General features: G+C 33.8%; 1 protein-coding gene across 4 annotated transcripts in view; it reads right to left on the minus strand.

The window, feature by feature from the left end:
* LOC143239985 (Golgi-associated PDZ and coiled-coil motif-containing protein-like) overlaps positions 1-17,068 on the minus strand; it is an 81,839-nt gene that overhangs the window by 51,113 nt on the left and 13,658 nt on the right. For all 4 annotated transcript variants that reach the window (XR_013021490.1, XR_013021491.1, XM_076481714.1 and 1 more), the window contains exons 2-4: positions 5,047-5,211; positions 2,613-2,788; positions 1,247-1,412 (exon numbers count right to left, since the gene is read on the minus strand). Coding sequence is in view for 2 of the 4 variants with exons in the window: in XM_076481714.1 (XP_076337829.1) it covers positions 1,247-1,412; positions 2,613-2,788; positions 5,047-5,211 (507 nt within the window). In the remaining 2 variants the exon portion in view is untranslated. The remainder of the gene's footprint in view (positions 1-1,246; positions 1,413-2,612; positions 2,789-5,046; positions 5,212-17,068) is intronic.

Genomic DNA, 17,068 nt, shown 5'->3' on the forward strand with positions numbered 1-17,068 from the left:
CCCACATCTCTATCATCCTTCATTCCCTTCAGACAGTTGTGGGAAAGTGACTGCTCTCCAAAGTAAAGAAGAAAAAAGAAGAAATTATTGCTACCTGAGAATAAGTAAGTTAAATAAACATACCTCCTGAACTTGGCATTTTAGTCCCCATTATGGTAGTAAGGCACTAACTAGCAGCCCAGTTGACAAATTATACTAGTATAAAGGGTTCTCACCACTTATCTAAACTAACTAGTAAAACGTCCAACCACCACCCATTAAGTCCACTATAATTACCAATTTTCCAGCTCTAAACAAGCCTTTATATGTGCTAAGATGTTCATCAGCATAAAGTAGTGTAAATGACATGACCTTATTAACAACTAAAAATAGTTATCAGAAACTTCCAGTAAAATATCCTTAATTTTACTTCTTGATATTTATTTAACACATTCTTATATGTATCATAGAATATTTTAACAATTTTTAGTTTTTATTAAATTCATTAAATATTAATTTTTGTATTAATATTTCAACATTAATAATAAAATATTGTAATTTATTAAAATTTTTCAAAATCTGAATAATTGTGATAATGATTATAACAAAATATTAAAACTGATATCATTATCAATTATTTTAATTTCAGTTTATGAAGTAATTTATTTTACTTGACTGTTGAAGTAATATTATTTTTTTAAAAACCTTTTAGTAAAAGCACTTGTAGTATTAATTTAATCAAGTTTGACTTGTGTGTACAATTTTACACACAAAATAAAATTACAAGCTTTATCAATCAAGGTAATAACAAATTGTCTTTGAATTTCTTTTACTTTTAAAATTACAAGCTTTATCAATCAAGGTAATAACAAATTGTTGTTGAATTTCTTTTACTTTTAAAGACATTAAAAGAAATATCTAATTTATACTGAGAAAAGTTTAAGGTTCTTTATAACTTCTTTATGGAATTAATAGAATAAATTTTCCATTCAAAAAAAGAAACATGAAGGATCATAGGACTGTTTACTTATTTTAAGATTTCTCATTTTTTGTGCATTTTAAAATTCTGTACTTAGTACCTTTTTTAATATTGATTGTAATTCTTTACCTTCAATAACTTCTAAATGTCCTGTAACAACATGTTGATGAAAGATATCTTAAAAAACAATTATAATTAATTAATATAATCATTAGTTAATAAACCATTCATGTATGCACCTAAATGCTAATACTAAATAAAACATTAATTCAAAAACAAAAAACTTACTTGCTCAGGCAGGGCAGGAAGTTTTGGATTAAGTCCAATCTGACTCCTACAAGCACGAATAACTGTTTTATGGCGATGGAGATGAATTTCAGCCTCAAGTTGATTCCAGAGATGGTTATGATCAGTTTTTCCAAGGTCTTGACTCAGTAACTGGATCTGTTGAATTCTTGGCAATGCAAATATGAATAATATTAAATTCTTAATGATCAAATGAAATATAATATGCAATACCTGTAAAATAATCTCTTTTTTTTTTTGTAAGTTCAATTGCTTCTTATTCAGAAATGTAGATTAAAAGGTCATCAAAGCATTAAATATTAAACCATAATATGAAATAGTTTTATCATAATAGTAAACATGAGATATAAAATACTTAAACTCTGGTTGATGGGAAAGCATTAATTTTTGCAAAAATAAACAAATAATGAAAATTCTCAATATTACATTAAATCTTTGATTCAGATACATATTTCACAGTTTTAACTAATAGTTTAATGTGGTTGTTTTAAACATTTATTGCTTAGTTCCAACCTATTTACCATTAATAACTGTTGATCATTCATGCATTTTATAAAGATATAATTGATGTATGATTGGTTCATACTAATACATGGCTTATAAATTTAATAAAACTAACAAGTACATATTTTTTTATAATCAAATATTTCTAAATTAATGTTTTACCATTTACTTTAAGTTTTACACTCATCAAAGGCTATGAGACAGCATGACAGATTATCTGTTGTATTTTACTGTATGCAGGATAAATATAATGCACATTAGTATCAAGATATCTGTTGACCAAAAACAGAAAACACACTAGAAAAATCAAATTCAACAAAATCTAGTTGCTTTTATCAATCAATAATGAAAATTGAAAATATTTTTCTTTTAAAATGTTTTCCAAAAAAACTAACATCAAATTAAGCTCAAACTAAACCTTTACTGTTTCAAGTGTATTTTCCATATGCACATCACAATTTCTGTCAGTAAATTTCATGACATTATTAAAAGTTTGTTTTAAATTATACTAAAAATCAAGAAGACTTTAATTACACATTTCTATTAAATTATACATTTCAGAAAACACAACCTCAACAAGGACAAATACAAGGTAAGTTAAGTCAGTTTCATGCTAGGTAATACACTGAAGCATTTTAACTTCCTGAGATAAATCTTTATAAATAAAAGAAATATTTAAGATTTTGTATGGGTATGAGAAACCATTACTTGCTTTATAAATCCTGTGACAGTAATGTGAACCCATATAACTCATTTCCTTGCTTGGAACAAGTAATTATGGAAGACTGTGTACAATGTGTGGAAGACAAACTACTAATATATTATATTACTATAAAATTTTTACCTTCCAGCTAGCTCTTTATCTAAATACTTTGCTGCTAATCGAGCTCCATAAAGTTCACTCTGTAAAGCCAAAATGAATTGATGCAATCTGTTGTTTTCTTTATTCAGTTGAGTGACTTCAGCTATTAACTGACTTTCTTTCTTAACATCTGTTCTATACTGTTCCATTTCATTCTCCTAAAGAAATATTATGAAAGACTTTAGAAAGTTAACATTTTCCTTACTTGAAAATGTATTTCTAACAGGTACTCTTCACATAACTTAGATTTCTTCTTCATGTGCTTGCATATTCTGCTAAAAAATTTGTAAGCAAACACCCTTATGAAAACTTCCAACTAATTTCACGTAAAACTACATGAAGTTGTGCCACTGCATGATGATGCCATTATGCAGCAGAACCCTCCACCAAAAGGAATGCAACACATCTCCATACATAACTCCCTATACATTTTGTGCTTGTGAATCCTCATTCCTTGATGTGGCAATAAAGAAATGTGCACAAGGAATGAGAAAAATGAGTAGGAAGAGGTATCTATTGGAAAAACATTAGCCTCAAAACAAATACCCAAGCATGTACACAGTTTGGCTTGAATCCCACACTAAGATAGTGGATGGACTTGTCTTCAAGGAGAGGTGTTACATCAAATAAGTTGTCAAAGGTTCATAAAGATCCTAGGCAAGAAAATGAAGAATGACATTCAAATTCTAATCAAGCAAGGGAGTCATGGATAAAGAAATGAAAATGGGTAGAAAGGACAGGTGAAGAAAATATCTTGCACTATTGAAAAAAGGAGAAGGTGGTAGATAATGCTGCCCAATAAACCACAATTGTAGAGACAGACAAGCCACAGTCAAGCAGCTATCTGAAGGAGGAGATAATATGTTGCAAGCTGAGTTGATTAGGATGGAAGAAGTGACTTCACAGACCAATAGCGATAAAAATACCATTGTTATTGGTACATTAAAAAAGTGGAAGGATGACAAAAATCAAACAATAGGAAATTTATGTGACTGGAAAGTCTGGCTTGACATGTAATGGACTGGAGAAATCTCATGAAAAGATGTCACTACTTGAAGAGTGATGTGGAGTTGTATCAGAAAGAACAGTAATGTTGGGAAGGGGGCTTTCATGAAAGAAGACACAATAACATACGACAAGGCATTAACAGCAGTGGGTTAGGTATTTTAGACCAAAAGAGTGGAAGTTTAGCAATAAGGGGTGTGGCAAAGGCATCCATTTGGAAAGTTCCATGGATTATTCTGTGGACATAACAGTCCTATTAAGAAGACCAGTCTGCAAAAATGTTCACTGCCCCCAGAACATAAGAGAATATTAGCTGTATCCATATGGAATGGGTCCAACAGAAGATGCCCAATGTCTAAGAGCATAGAGTCTTGCAGTGGGTGACCCTGCTGTCAAATGATATTAGAGTAACAGAAAGAACTGGACATTCTTGAGAAGTGAGGTTTTGGTAGTTGGAAGGGTCTGAGCAAATTATTCTTTGGGCAGATCAGTTTTCAATGCAAAACACTGAGGTGGAAAAATGCACTCAAGTCTATTGTCTTCTGTTTTTGGCTTGAAAGAAGGAAAACAGAAGTGCATGGAAGCTCCTTGGAACCCACCACATGATGAATGATGGCCACCATGTCCTCCACTGATAAACTTCCAGCAGAAATGATGGTGGTTTGTTCTGTATGAGGAAATTCTTCACTCACATCAACACTAGTAATTATTACATTAAGTAGTGAATTCATGTAGAATATAATTATAACTCAAGCTAAGTATAAAGGTAAAGTTGCAAATATCAGCAAAACTGGAACACGTCAGTGCACAATAGTGCCAAGAAAAGAATGAGGATTCACAAGCATGAAATGTATGGGGAGTCATACTGATGAAGGGGTTCTGCTGCATGATGATATTAACATGGAATGGGAGTTTTCACAAGGCTAGTGGCTTACAACTTTCTTTTCCAGAACATGTAAAAACATCAGAAAGAAAACCAAACTATGTTAAAAGGTAAGTAAGTATTAATTTCAGCAACAGTGATAAAGAGATATAATGTACTGATGAAACTGAGATTGTGCAACTTCAATTAGATAAGGCACATGTGACTATCAGAAAGAAATATTCAATTTTTTTTCTTATTTGTAGCACATTATTAAAAAATATTTTTTCATAAAAAACTGTTCAGCTATAATGATTTCAAATAAAATGTTAAAATTTCTTTACTTTATACACCACATACATGTATTTTGATTGAAACAAATAACATTCACATCATTATTAATATTACATACAATACACACTTTGGGTAAATTCTCCAAAATTGGGAAGATAAATCTAACTTATTTTGGCATAATTCCACAAAAGGTAGTATGGATTATTCCTTTTTCAAAACAATTATATGTAAAACTTTATTATAAAGAAAACTCACAAGCTTTTGTTTAATAAGATTGGAGTCTCCTGCATAGCCCATCTGAGAGCTAACCTGCAATTGTGCAGAATGAAGTTGGATCAGCAGTTTTTGGAGCTCTTTTTCTACAGCTGCATGTGAAGCCTGGGCTTCACAGAGCTCCTTTCGCATCACAGACAGTTCCTCCTGTAATTGAAAACAAACTTTGTACTTCATAATTCTTATGATTAATAAGTATTCGTAATAAAATGTTTCTTTTCCATATATATCAATATACATAAAAGTGAAATGTCAGTCAGTTGGTCGCGCTTGATTTTTCTAAACTTTATAAGCTACACGAGTTCAATTCCACTTTTTTCCCTATAATACTTCTTGTGGTTGTTTGTTCTCATTTTCTTGAATGTAATTACTATCATAGGCAGAAGTTGTTCCTACATTTTTGGCACTTTTTCTGCCATATAAAAGCCTGTCAAGAAGAAAGTTCTCAGAATTCGATTAGGCATGGCATTGTGTGTGTGACACCACATCATTATTATATCAAGCTAAGTAGAATTTAAAGAGGAAAGCCAGGAAGACTTCTGTGAAAAATAAGCCAAACATTAGTATAAGTATATGCTTGAGAATTATCATAAAAAAGTCTTTGTTATAACATACTGAAGATATCAATTATCTGTAGGGAAGAGAACAAGTTTTCCTCAGAAGAAGAACAAGTGTATATGCAATCATATTATCATCATGTTTTAATCTTTTATCCAAAGGCACCAATATGTAGCACAATTGCCGAGTCATATTAGAGGATTCAGAAGTAACGTAACACGTTGCTGGTAAAGGAAATTTTATATTTCTCTTATGTACTTCCAGTTTTATACTGAAGTTTTGGTTTCCAGTGGCTTCCCATCATTTTTGACAGGTTTTCATGCTTGCAGATACATAGGTATTGGTAGTTATTTCAGTACAGTTACAGTTAAGCCACTCATGTCTTCCAAACTATGTTACAGTGAAAATTGAAGGGGATCCAAGTTCAAATATTCAAGACAAACATTTTACTTAATTCATGAACTTTTTTACTCTATCTTTTTAACAGTTTAAATAGGTGTAAACAAATACATATCATTCTAATTTCTAACCATTTCACTTTTTTATTCACATTATCGGTTAGAGTTTGTTTGTTTGTTTTGGAATTTCGCACAAAGCTACTCGAGGGCTATCTGTGCTAGCCGTCCCTAATTTAGTAGTGTAAGACTAGAGGGAAGGCAACTAGTCATCACCACCCACCGCCAACTCTTGGGCTACTCTTTTACCAACGAAAAGTGGGATTAACCATCACATTATAACGCCCCCACGGCTGGGAGGGCGAGCATGTTTTGGCGCGAACCCGCGACCCTCAGATTACGAAGTGCACGCCTTAATGCGCTAGGCCATGCCAGGCCCTATCGGTTAGAAACATGACCGTTAAGACTTACATTTTACATTTAAGTGTAACAATCAATTATTTCACAATAATCTATACAAATGTAGTTGCATCATCTTTTTCACCTATTAAGCTTAGGTTGACAAAATTTTTCAATTCTGATCAATGATTTTCTCTGATTGTGTTCTGTTCTAATTTAAGCTGACCAATCTTGTAGTACATACTCCACTGAAAACTGTGTACCCAATAAAGACCAATAGCCACAGTAACCAGACCTAACTTCTGGTAATGATAGCTCAAGTTGCATATGTGATATCATCCTAAACTACAGTAAGTATAATAAGAAGAAAAACAGAGATAGCTAACAATGGCACTTAGCTTTAGTAATTTTGCCATAACAAAGACAGTATACACAAGTGCAATGATTAATTGCACTTAATCTATAGTTAAACTATAGATCTTTGAATTACAACCTTAAGTCAACAAAAATGAACAAACTTCAAGTAAATAAGCAACAACAACAAAAATAAAATCACACAAGGCTTAAAAGTGGACATAATACAGACTGCCCCTTATGTAGCTTTATGCTTATAATAAATACACATAACTGTAATATTTCAACTACTCAGATAGATGGAAGTTGACATTTTTCTAAACTGAAAACGTATTTCCAATAATTCTTATCTCCACTGACACTATAGCTATTTCTTAATCTCCAGGGTTTCCACTCTTTGCTCATCTAAGCATTAAGAATGCTTTCTCCACTCTTTTGTACTGACTCAAATGACTTAGCCATATTCAAATTTTCAAATTTCTCCACCAACTTCAATGTGCCTTCTATCTAAGTACTGTATATAAATACCTCATCCCAATATTTTAATAACTTTTTCAAGACATAAACTAGCTTTTAATGGAGTAGGTAGCATGGGAGAGTGCCGGTGGAAGTATTATTGGAAATACATTTACAGTTTAGGAACATGTTAACTTCCAAAACATACTTACCATCTGTTGATATTGTAGCTACAATTCCATACTGAGAAGGAGTATGGGCCAGTGCAAGTATGAATCATGCAAAAAGCACCTGCCTAGAACAGGAGTATATGAGAGAAAAATTGGTACAAAAGTGCGAGAAGTGCACTACAACCAGAATAGGTATGTTTTTCTCCTATATCAAAGATGGAACAGAATATGAGTAATTATCAGTATAGGTCATGTTGGTGGCTAAGGCTATTGGACTGCAATGTTATATATATACACATTGATTGGATCCCAACCCTTAGCAACAGAGTGATGCATTTCACACCACTAAAATCAAAATAGTTATAGGGATAGTAAAAAATCCTCAGAAGACATTGCTAGATCATGTAAGTAATGAGAGGAAAGTATTAGTAGTAATCCACATACCAACCTGTATAATGTCTTCCAGAAAATAATTCAACTGGGTGGTTAATGCCACAGAGCTATGAGGAATCAGGTGAAAATGTGATATGCAAAAGATTCCTCTCCTGTTATGATATTCCATTATAAGCCATGTGAATCAATTTACAAAGCAACCTTTAGAAGGTAATGGGAGATAAGTCAAAGGAAATAGTAGGATCCCAAAGAATGAACAGCTGGTTCCAAGCAACTTAAAATGAGTATGAGCCACATAACACTTGAGGATAAGACAAGTGATTGGAATTAAAGAAGTCATAGGGGTGAGAAATGGCTGGCAAATGAATTGGAGAGAAGGATCTCACCCCTTCACTGGCTGCCAATGTTTTGGGAACAAGAGATCTATCACAGTAGAGCAGGACAAATCTGGAATGATAAAAAGAATTCTATGCACATAGATTACAAACCACAAGCCAATAACAACAAAAAATAAAATTTAAGAGAGATGTGAAACAACAAACATGAAGGTAAAAGCTCAAAATGAGGATGAATCAACACACATAAATAAAGTCCAATTCAGTAATTGAAAAGGTTATTTAGGCCAAAGAATACAAAAGGATTTGAATAGACTTGATAGAACTGGATATTAGAACAGCTTACAATATTTAGAATACTTAAAAATAGTGGATAAGAATGCCTTATATAAAACCACAATAGATGAAGCAAGCCTCTTCTCAAAAACCCAAGTTAAAAATGGGATATGATAAATATTTTTGAATGAAGTGGGTTTAACTTTCTTTGAATACACCAATGATGATAGATATTCCATTCCCATTGATAAACAATTGTGGTTGACCTTCAAAGAGTTTTAATTAAGTACAAAGAAACTTTAGAAGTTAAACTCTTATGCTGGGCAAAGGACCACATAATCCCTAGGCATGTAGACTGAGTTTCTGAAAATATGGATGGAAAATGTCTGATCAAGATTATCTCAACCATCAAAACTGAAACTGGACTAACTCAATAGTATAAAGATTGTAGGTGTTCATTTTTATATTTCAAAGTAATATGCACACATTGTTGAATATGTACACTAAGTTGCAATGAAAGAAAAGTAATTTTCTGAATCATATTTTGTTAATTATTTAATTGTTAGATTCAATAAAAGGTTACGTTAATCAATAATTCTGTCATGAAATGGCTAAAACATAAGAAAAACTTGTAATGCTAAACATAGGATTTTGACACCCATGGTGTTGTGCACAGCACAGAAAGCTCACTCTGTTAACTTTGTAATGTCAACAAACAAACATGACAGCAATATTTATATTTAGATAGCTGGAATATTGAAAAATAGTAATAATCTGAAAACATGCTTTCAAGACATTAGTTAATCATTTTTGTAATTGTGTTCTACTTAATCATAATTTTCATTAATAGATTACATAACACCCAAAAGGAGAGCCATAAAGCATATCACCAACATTTCACAGTTTACATTAAAAATTTAATTAAACTAGTTTATTATTGAAGTATGTAAATGAATTTGTCATCAAAAGGAGAAATGTAAATAAATTTTCAATCTGTACCTCTCTGAATTATGAACTGTGACACTGTCTTCTCATTTACAGATTTTTTTAAGGTTATTGAATTAATTAGAAATATATATTAAAGATATTTAATGGCAAGCCAAAACATAAAATTTTAAATTCTTACCTTCTTACTGTACTTAGGTATAGCTATTTAATCAACCAACATGACACTTCCCTCCCACCTACTTGTAAATCAATCTGATATTTTTATTGGACATGTTTAAAACAAATAGAAAGAAGCTATTCTAAACTACATAAATCACACAGTTGCCTGTTTCATTTTATTAATCAAAGACAACAGTTTACAAAGGAGAGTTTGATATGTTTGGCCTAAAATACATTTTTCTGAGTAATAATGGAAATTTTAACCTTTATTTCAATCAATTAGTTAGAAAGCCAGATAAATTACAGTAGCTTTCTGTTTTAAAATGTATATTTGATAACTAGATAAATTATTTTTTGAGCAACCAAGATTATGAAGAAAATATTAGCTTACTGAACCATGTAAACAAGTGCACAAGTCCAAGGTAAAAGTAAGGGCAAATTTCTTGTTTTTCATGAATATTTTTTAATTAAAGTACTTAAATTGTAAAAAATCAAGTTAGACAAATAAACTAAAATTTCTTGTGAATCTTTTCCAAGGAACACACACACACAAAATGTCAGCACATAATGTATCTTGATAGTTTGTTTGCCCTCAACAGCTAATATATCACTTTTTTACACTAAGTAAAAACAGTTCAATGAACAATAAAATTAAATGAAGGACCTTATGAAAAGGTTAAAGGATTAAAGCTATTAGGATAAATAATTATATCCTTCTTTTACAACAGGGGTTTCCAACCTTTTGGCACTCGCGCAACCCCTTACCTAAAAGTTTGAAACCCATGTGTCCTCTTACTTAGGGCTTACTATCAGCAGCTTAATTTTTTTTTATTTTCTGTGAAGGAGAGGGAAAGAAACATCTAAAAAAAATTTAAAAATTCTGTAATTATTTATTAGCAAATTAAATCACATTGGTCCAACCTAAATTCACAAAAAGAACATATATTTCTTAAAATAATATTAACATAGGTTTGAACAGCTATCCAACCCAGCTAGTGAGATGCCTGATGTTGCATTTCAGCAGCAAGCTTTGAAATTCGTGGCCGATCATTTGTTAGAGCTAGTCTCATGTCACCTCCAACATCCAATCTGTTCCTATTCTTTGTTTTTATATTGACAAGAGTGGAAAATCCTGCCTCACACAAGTAAGTAGAAGCAAATGGAACAAGGACACGTAAAGCTATCATGCTGACTTTGGAGTATGACTGATACATAGCGCACCAGAACTGAGTCACGAGTTTCACCTTGAAGAGATCAAGAGCTGAAGAGTCGTTCCTTAGATCCAGAAATTCATCTTGGATATCATCTGGGATGCTGGATACATCAAGTTCAGTACAAAATGGGTTCCTTACCAGGGCCTCCTGTTCCTGTGATAGCTCAGGGAAGTAACGCTGGACTTCCTTTTCTAGAGACTGAAGATGTTCGGTAATCTCATCCTTGAGGAACTGATCCAGTTGGATCTGACACTCATCCGTCACTCCACAAAGTTTTTCAAACATAGCGATGTTTCCAAGATTGGTTTTCCGACGCCAGTTCTGCAGTTTGAAACAAAGGCCGAAGACTATCTTGAAAAAGGAGAACATGTGTTTCCTTTCCTTGAAGCTTCAAATTGAGCTTGTTCAGTTGGTCAAAATGTCGGCTAGGTAATGCAACCCTTTTATTCCATGCTTCATCTTGAAATGAGCTACAAGATCTTTCCTTTTTTGAGTCTCCAGGAATAGCATTATTTCATCTTTCATTTCAAAGACACGATTAATAACATTTCCTTTCGACAACCAACGTACTGCTGTGTAGAAGAGAAGGACTTTGTGGTCAGCATTCATGTCTTTGCATAGTTCTTTTAATAAACAAGTGTTGAGTGCTTGAGTCTTCACATAATTTACAATTTTGATTAGAGATTCAAGCACTTCCTGCAGAGAGGCAGGGAGAGTCTTACTGGCGAGAGCATATCGGTGAATCATGCAGTGGATTTGCTTGAGGTGCTAGCTTCTTTACTCTCGACTGGAATCCTGATTTCGATCCCAGCATAGCCGGTGTCCCATCCGCACAAACCCCACACACGTTTTTCCATTGAAGATCTTCGTCTTGAAAAAAGTTGAAACTTTTCCATGACATCATCAGCTTTTGTTGTGATTTCAAGTGCACTGCAGAATAAGAATTCGTCTTTGATGTCACCTGAATTAATATATCTCACGAAGAAAAGCAACTGAGAACATGAACTTACATCTGTTGACTCGTCGAGCTGAAAGGAGAACAAAGGGGAACCCTTGATTTCAGTCAAAACCTGTTCCTTCACATCCATAGACATTTTAGAAATGCGCCTCTGTATAGTATTATTTGACAGGGATACTTGCTGCATCTTCTTTGCACTGGCTTATCCAAGAATAAAATTTACTGCTTTCATCATGCAGGGTTTAAGAAGTGTTTCTCCAATCGTTTGAGGCTTTTTTGTTTAGCAATTTCGAATGCAATCTCATATGAAGCTTCCACTTTGGCTGCACTCTGCTGCTGAAACGATCCACTTCTATCGATTCTTTGGCTGTTTAAGACACCGTTCATGCCTTGAAAGAAATCCAAACCCTTCTTTGCACTCAGTTCTGGATGTTTCAAAACACACTTTGGTTTCTCGATGCTGTCGTTGGCAAGCACAGTGGTGAAGCCAATGTTGAGGTAGCATTCTGAGTATCTGGGCCGTTTAGCCATGGACACAACTCACCTCTACTGTTTACTTATCTCCTTGTTAAAATAAAATAAAAATGTTGAATAATGAATGCTTTGGCAACTGTAGATCTTACACTGACTACTTGTGGGGGGTGCAGGTAGAGTAATGATGGGATAAGTATTGGGAGGGAAGGGAGCGTGGCCAGTCGTGCGATTCGTCATCCACCAATCAGCAACGGACATGTGACTCACGTGTCGACAGCCAGCACACACACACTTAATCACAGCTAAACAGACACACAAGCATATGTACATGCGTGCACTCACATACTTGCTACTCACTAGTACACACATACATACAGTTGCAGACACATACACATTCACACAGGCACATTCACTCACAGGCACGCACACATACACCCATAATATCACCTAATGACATTGAACTAACGTAGCACATGTTTTGCTTTGCATCGAAACAAAAAAAAATGTAAGAGCATGAAAATGTAATTGATGAAATAAAATTTATGTTATCCCAAGCTACTTCTAACAAGGCTACGCGACTCCCCTCCCAAGTTGGGAACCCCTGTTTTACAATATGCAGTCAATTGTAGAAAAAAAGTTTTAATTTTATATTTTCTCAACTTATTGTTTTAATGTAAAATTATGATTTTGCTGCACTTATTATTTGGGTAGAGAAAGTAAGGGATAAAATATAAAGCTTTACTAAAAACAAACTCAGATGCTCATACAGGAGGTTCTTTAGGTTATGCAAAGGAAATACACTGTTGGCCAAAATCTTAAGGCCAATGAACATAAAGAAAAAATATGCATTTTGTGTTGTTAGACTCAACCACTTATTTAAGTGGAGCTTTGAAAGATGAAAATAAAAATAAAAACTTTTCTACCATTTAATAAGGAAAATGTGAATGCTATGAAATTAGTCAAAATACTAGCCGGTCAAAAGTTTCAAACCATACTGAAAGAAAGTGTTAATTGGTAAACATGTAACAAAATTTAGTCATTTGTGTTCAGGCATTAGCGTTGTCAACATCTCCCACTGACATCTCCTGTGTTACATTGGGTAAAAACATGGCAAAGGCTGAAAAAGTTGACAGAGTTTGAACTTGGCAGAATTGTTGAGCTGCAAAAGCAAGGTCTCTCTCAACATGCCATCTTTGGTGAGATTGGTTGTAGTAAAACTACTGTTGCAAATTTCTTAAAAAATCTTGAGGGATATGGAATGAGAATTTCAAGTGGTCAGCTCAAGAAAATTAGGCAGGTGTTAAACAGAAGGATTCGATGGGTTATCCAGCAAGACACCAGCAAATCGTTGAACCAGATTAAGACCCTAATAGATGCAGAATGCAGCTCAAGAACAATAAGACGGTATCTACGAGAGAAAAGCTTTAAAAACTGTAAACGTCTTCAGTGGCCACACCTCCTTCCACACCACGAAACAGCTCAGTTAAACTTGGCTGAGAAGCACCAAATATGGGATGTAAAAAAGTGGACGAAGGTTTTCTTCTCTGATGAGAAACAGTTTAACCTGGATCGTCCAGATGGCTTCCAACGTTACTGGCACAATAAGGATATCCCACCGGAGACATTTTCTACACGACACAATGGAGGAAGTTCCATCATGATCTGGGGTGCTTTCTCCTTCCATGGAACAATGGAACTTCAGGTTATACAGGGGCATCAAACAGCAGCTGGCTACATTGGCATGTTGGAGAGAGCATCCTTATTGACTGAAGACCCTCGTTTGTGGGGAAATGACTGGATCATTCAGTAGGACAATACTGCAATCCACAATGCTTGCAGAACAAAGGACTTTTTCATGACGAATAATGTGTTTCTTTTAGACCATCCAGCATGTTTGCCCGAACTGAACCCCATTGAAAATGTTTGGGGGTGGATGGTAAGAGAAGTCTATAGAAATGGACATCAATTCCAAACAGTGCATGATCTTTGTGAGCCATCTTTACCACTTGGAATAACATTCCAGCCAGCCTTCTGGAAATGCTTATATTGATCATGCACTGTGGGATAAAACTTTGTTTTAATAACTAAGACTGTAAAATTCCTCATTAGGGAACAAAAAGAAAATACTAAACAGAATGTTAACTTTTAATCTCAAGTTCAATTTTTTTTATACTGACAATATACTTCTAATAGGTACTTGCTTGTGTGTGTGTGTGTTTTTATAGCAAAGCTACATTGGGCTATCTGCTCTGTAGACTTACAGCTGTCCAAGTAGGGGACAGGTACTTATGTCCTCTCACATAAATAGTTATCCTAATTCAGTTCTGACCTCTATATGAAAACAAGTTTTTATGCATGCCACAAGCTTTCTATCTCTCCTTCATTGGAAATGACTGATTCCAATGCTTCTCTTATGTAAATCATCATGCATCAGTCATCCACCAATAAGAGTGTAACACACACTCCTGATGCATGTGACCATCTCTTTTCAAATGGAACTATCATTTTGAGTTTTGATAGAAAATGGAAATGCTGTTATTCAGTGAGGAGGAAGAGTGGAAAGTGAGAGAGGAAATAAATGTCTTTTGGAAATATAATCTCAATATAGGAAGATTATAACTTTCAATACAGTAAATTATATATACTTGCATAAATAACTAGAATCCCACACTGAATAGATGGAGGGATTAGTATGAGAGGAAAGCATCAGATGAGTACCCTAAAAAAATATATTTTTGCTGCAGAATATCATAAGTGGGAGACTGCATCACATTAGTACCAGTATGGAATGAAATGATAGGGTACAACAAAGGCAGGAAAATTCAACATGGGATAAACAAACAAAATGGGTAAAATTGATTCTAACTAATGGGAATCAAGAAACAAACATTCAACCAAATGGTAGGCCAAAGTTAACTTATCCAAATCCTATGGGGGCTGAAGCATGCTGACATCCTCAACCATTTAAGGAAAAGGAGAAACCAAATACTGAGAAGAGGAGGTATCATGTAACATAGAATGATATGAATAATAAAAAATCACGTAAATGAATAAAATAGAGCATATCAAAGAAATCATGTCTAAAAAGCCGTACTAGGCCTAGCTGATTTTGAAGTAAAGCATAGGAAGACAGTAAAATCATGTGTAAGAAGAAAGCTCTCAAAATCCTTCTTGACCTCTAACAGGTTTAGCACATTCAGGAGGAATAGTGGCAAAATCAGAAGAAGTGGGTTGACTGATATAATGATCAATCAGTGGATGATAGCTGATAAGTCCAAAGATAAATCACTCCCATCTGCAGCCTTTGCAAGTGTAGAAGGTATTACTAGTAGAAGGTATTACCTCCAAAGTGGTAACTTCAACTTTGGAATTCATTGTGTAAAAATTAAAATCAAACAATTGTTTGATGAACAGAAAAAAAAAAAAAAAAATAAGTTACCTGAAGAGTCATTAACTGTTGAAAAACAAAGGAAAAATAATCCATTTTGGAATAATAAAGGGGGATATCAAAAGGATAACAAATGTGCTGACTGAATGAGGGTACAAACCATAAACCATGGTTGAGCAGGCCAAAAATGTGGGATAAAAAGGATCTGACATGGAATAGACTGGATAATGGATAGAACTTGGGGAAAGAGATAAAGGTAAAGGAGGGGCTAATCATGACTAAATGTATCTAACACCAAAGCCAACAGATGTGGAATCAGGAACCAAAAGTGGCAGTTTGTCTTTGAGATGAGTGGCAAATGTGTCCAGAAGAGGAGAGGGACAAACAGAAGTGGAAACATTGGGCTTAACAAAATCTCACAGAATTATCAGGATCAAATATTAAGGTTTGAAAGTTGAGAAATGAAAAATCCAAATGGTATGTCAAAGAGTACTTATCCAATATATGAAGGGAACAAGGTATACTGAATATTCTGGACCTCAAAATCTGGAGAGTGAGAAAACATCAGCTAGTCAGAGGGAGAAAAGAATATGAAATAGAAGAAGAGGAGTAATACAAAACATAATATACCACAATACTATAACAAGAAAGGCTGAAAACAGTCAGAGGGCATCCAAAGAGGGTAAAGGCAGGAAGTGGAAAGAGGCTGTCTAAATTGTCATCTTCTCATACAAGAAAAGAAATATATGGTTTGAGATCATGAGACATCACAGGTCACATAGTGGACTCCAATTCATGATCTATTTAAACTGAGACCCACTCAGGCAAAATTGTGGATCCTGAATTCTGAGATATTGAAGGCTGAGGTGCAGTAGTAATATTAACTTTTGTGGTAGTGGTAGTAATTTGTAATTCAGAATTTAACTGAAAGTGGGTAACAAAATGAACAACCAAGATTAATTCAAGTTTAAAAGAAATAAAAGCAGAAGCAACAAAATTGCTGAAATAAATGCAAAAGCAAAATCCTAATTCAAACATGATCGAAATTGAAATTCACCTTCATACAAATGTGCCAAATCAAGAAGGGAAGACTGAGTTCTACAATACAGAGAAAGTCGCATATGCCAGGAAAAGTTTGTCAGATTCCTATTGATGGAGGGTTGGTCACATACTTATTTGCATGCTACAGCACAGCTGTACCACATCAAACATGTGGAGAAGGTGGGAGTATCAAGTTGAATGGTGCAGAAAAAGTTTTGCATATAGAATGCAACAATGAAAGATAAAAGTCATTATGCAAGTGGAGGTTAGATATTGTATCAGAACAATAACCTCTTCAAAGAATATCAGAAGATTATTAATGCAAATTTTTTCACTAGTTACACAATTTTAGATTTTGTTAATGCTTTCAACACAGGATTGGTTAACTTGACCAATTATGTTACTGTATTCGTTTAAAAAAAAGTATTTTTAGATTTAACACTTCTAACTTTTATAACAGAATTACTGATATATATATATATATTT

The sequence above is a fragment of the Tachypleus tridentatus genome, chromosome 13 (genome assembly GCF_004210375.1).
Source record: "Tachypleus tridentatus isolate NWPU-2018 chromosome 13, ASM421037v1, whole genome shotgun sequence".
Taxonomy (NCBI): Eukaryota; Metazoa; Arthropoda; class Merostomata; order Xiphosura; family Limulidae; genus Tachypleus; species Tachypleus tridentatus.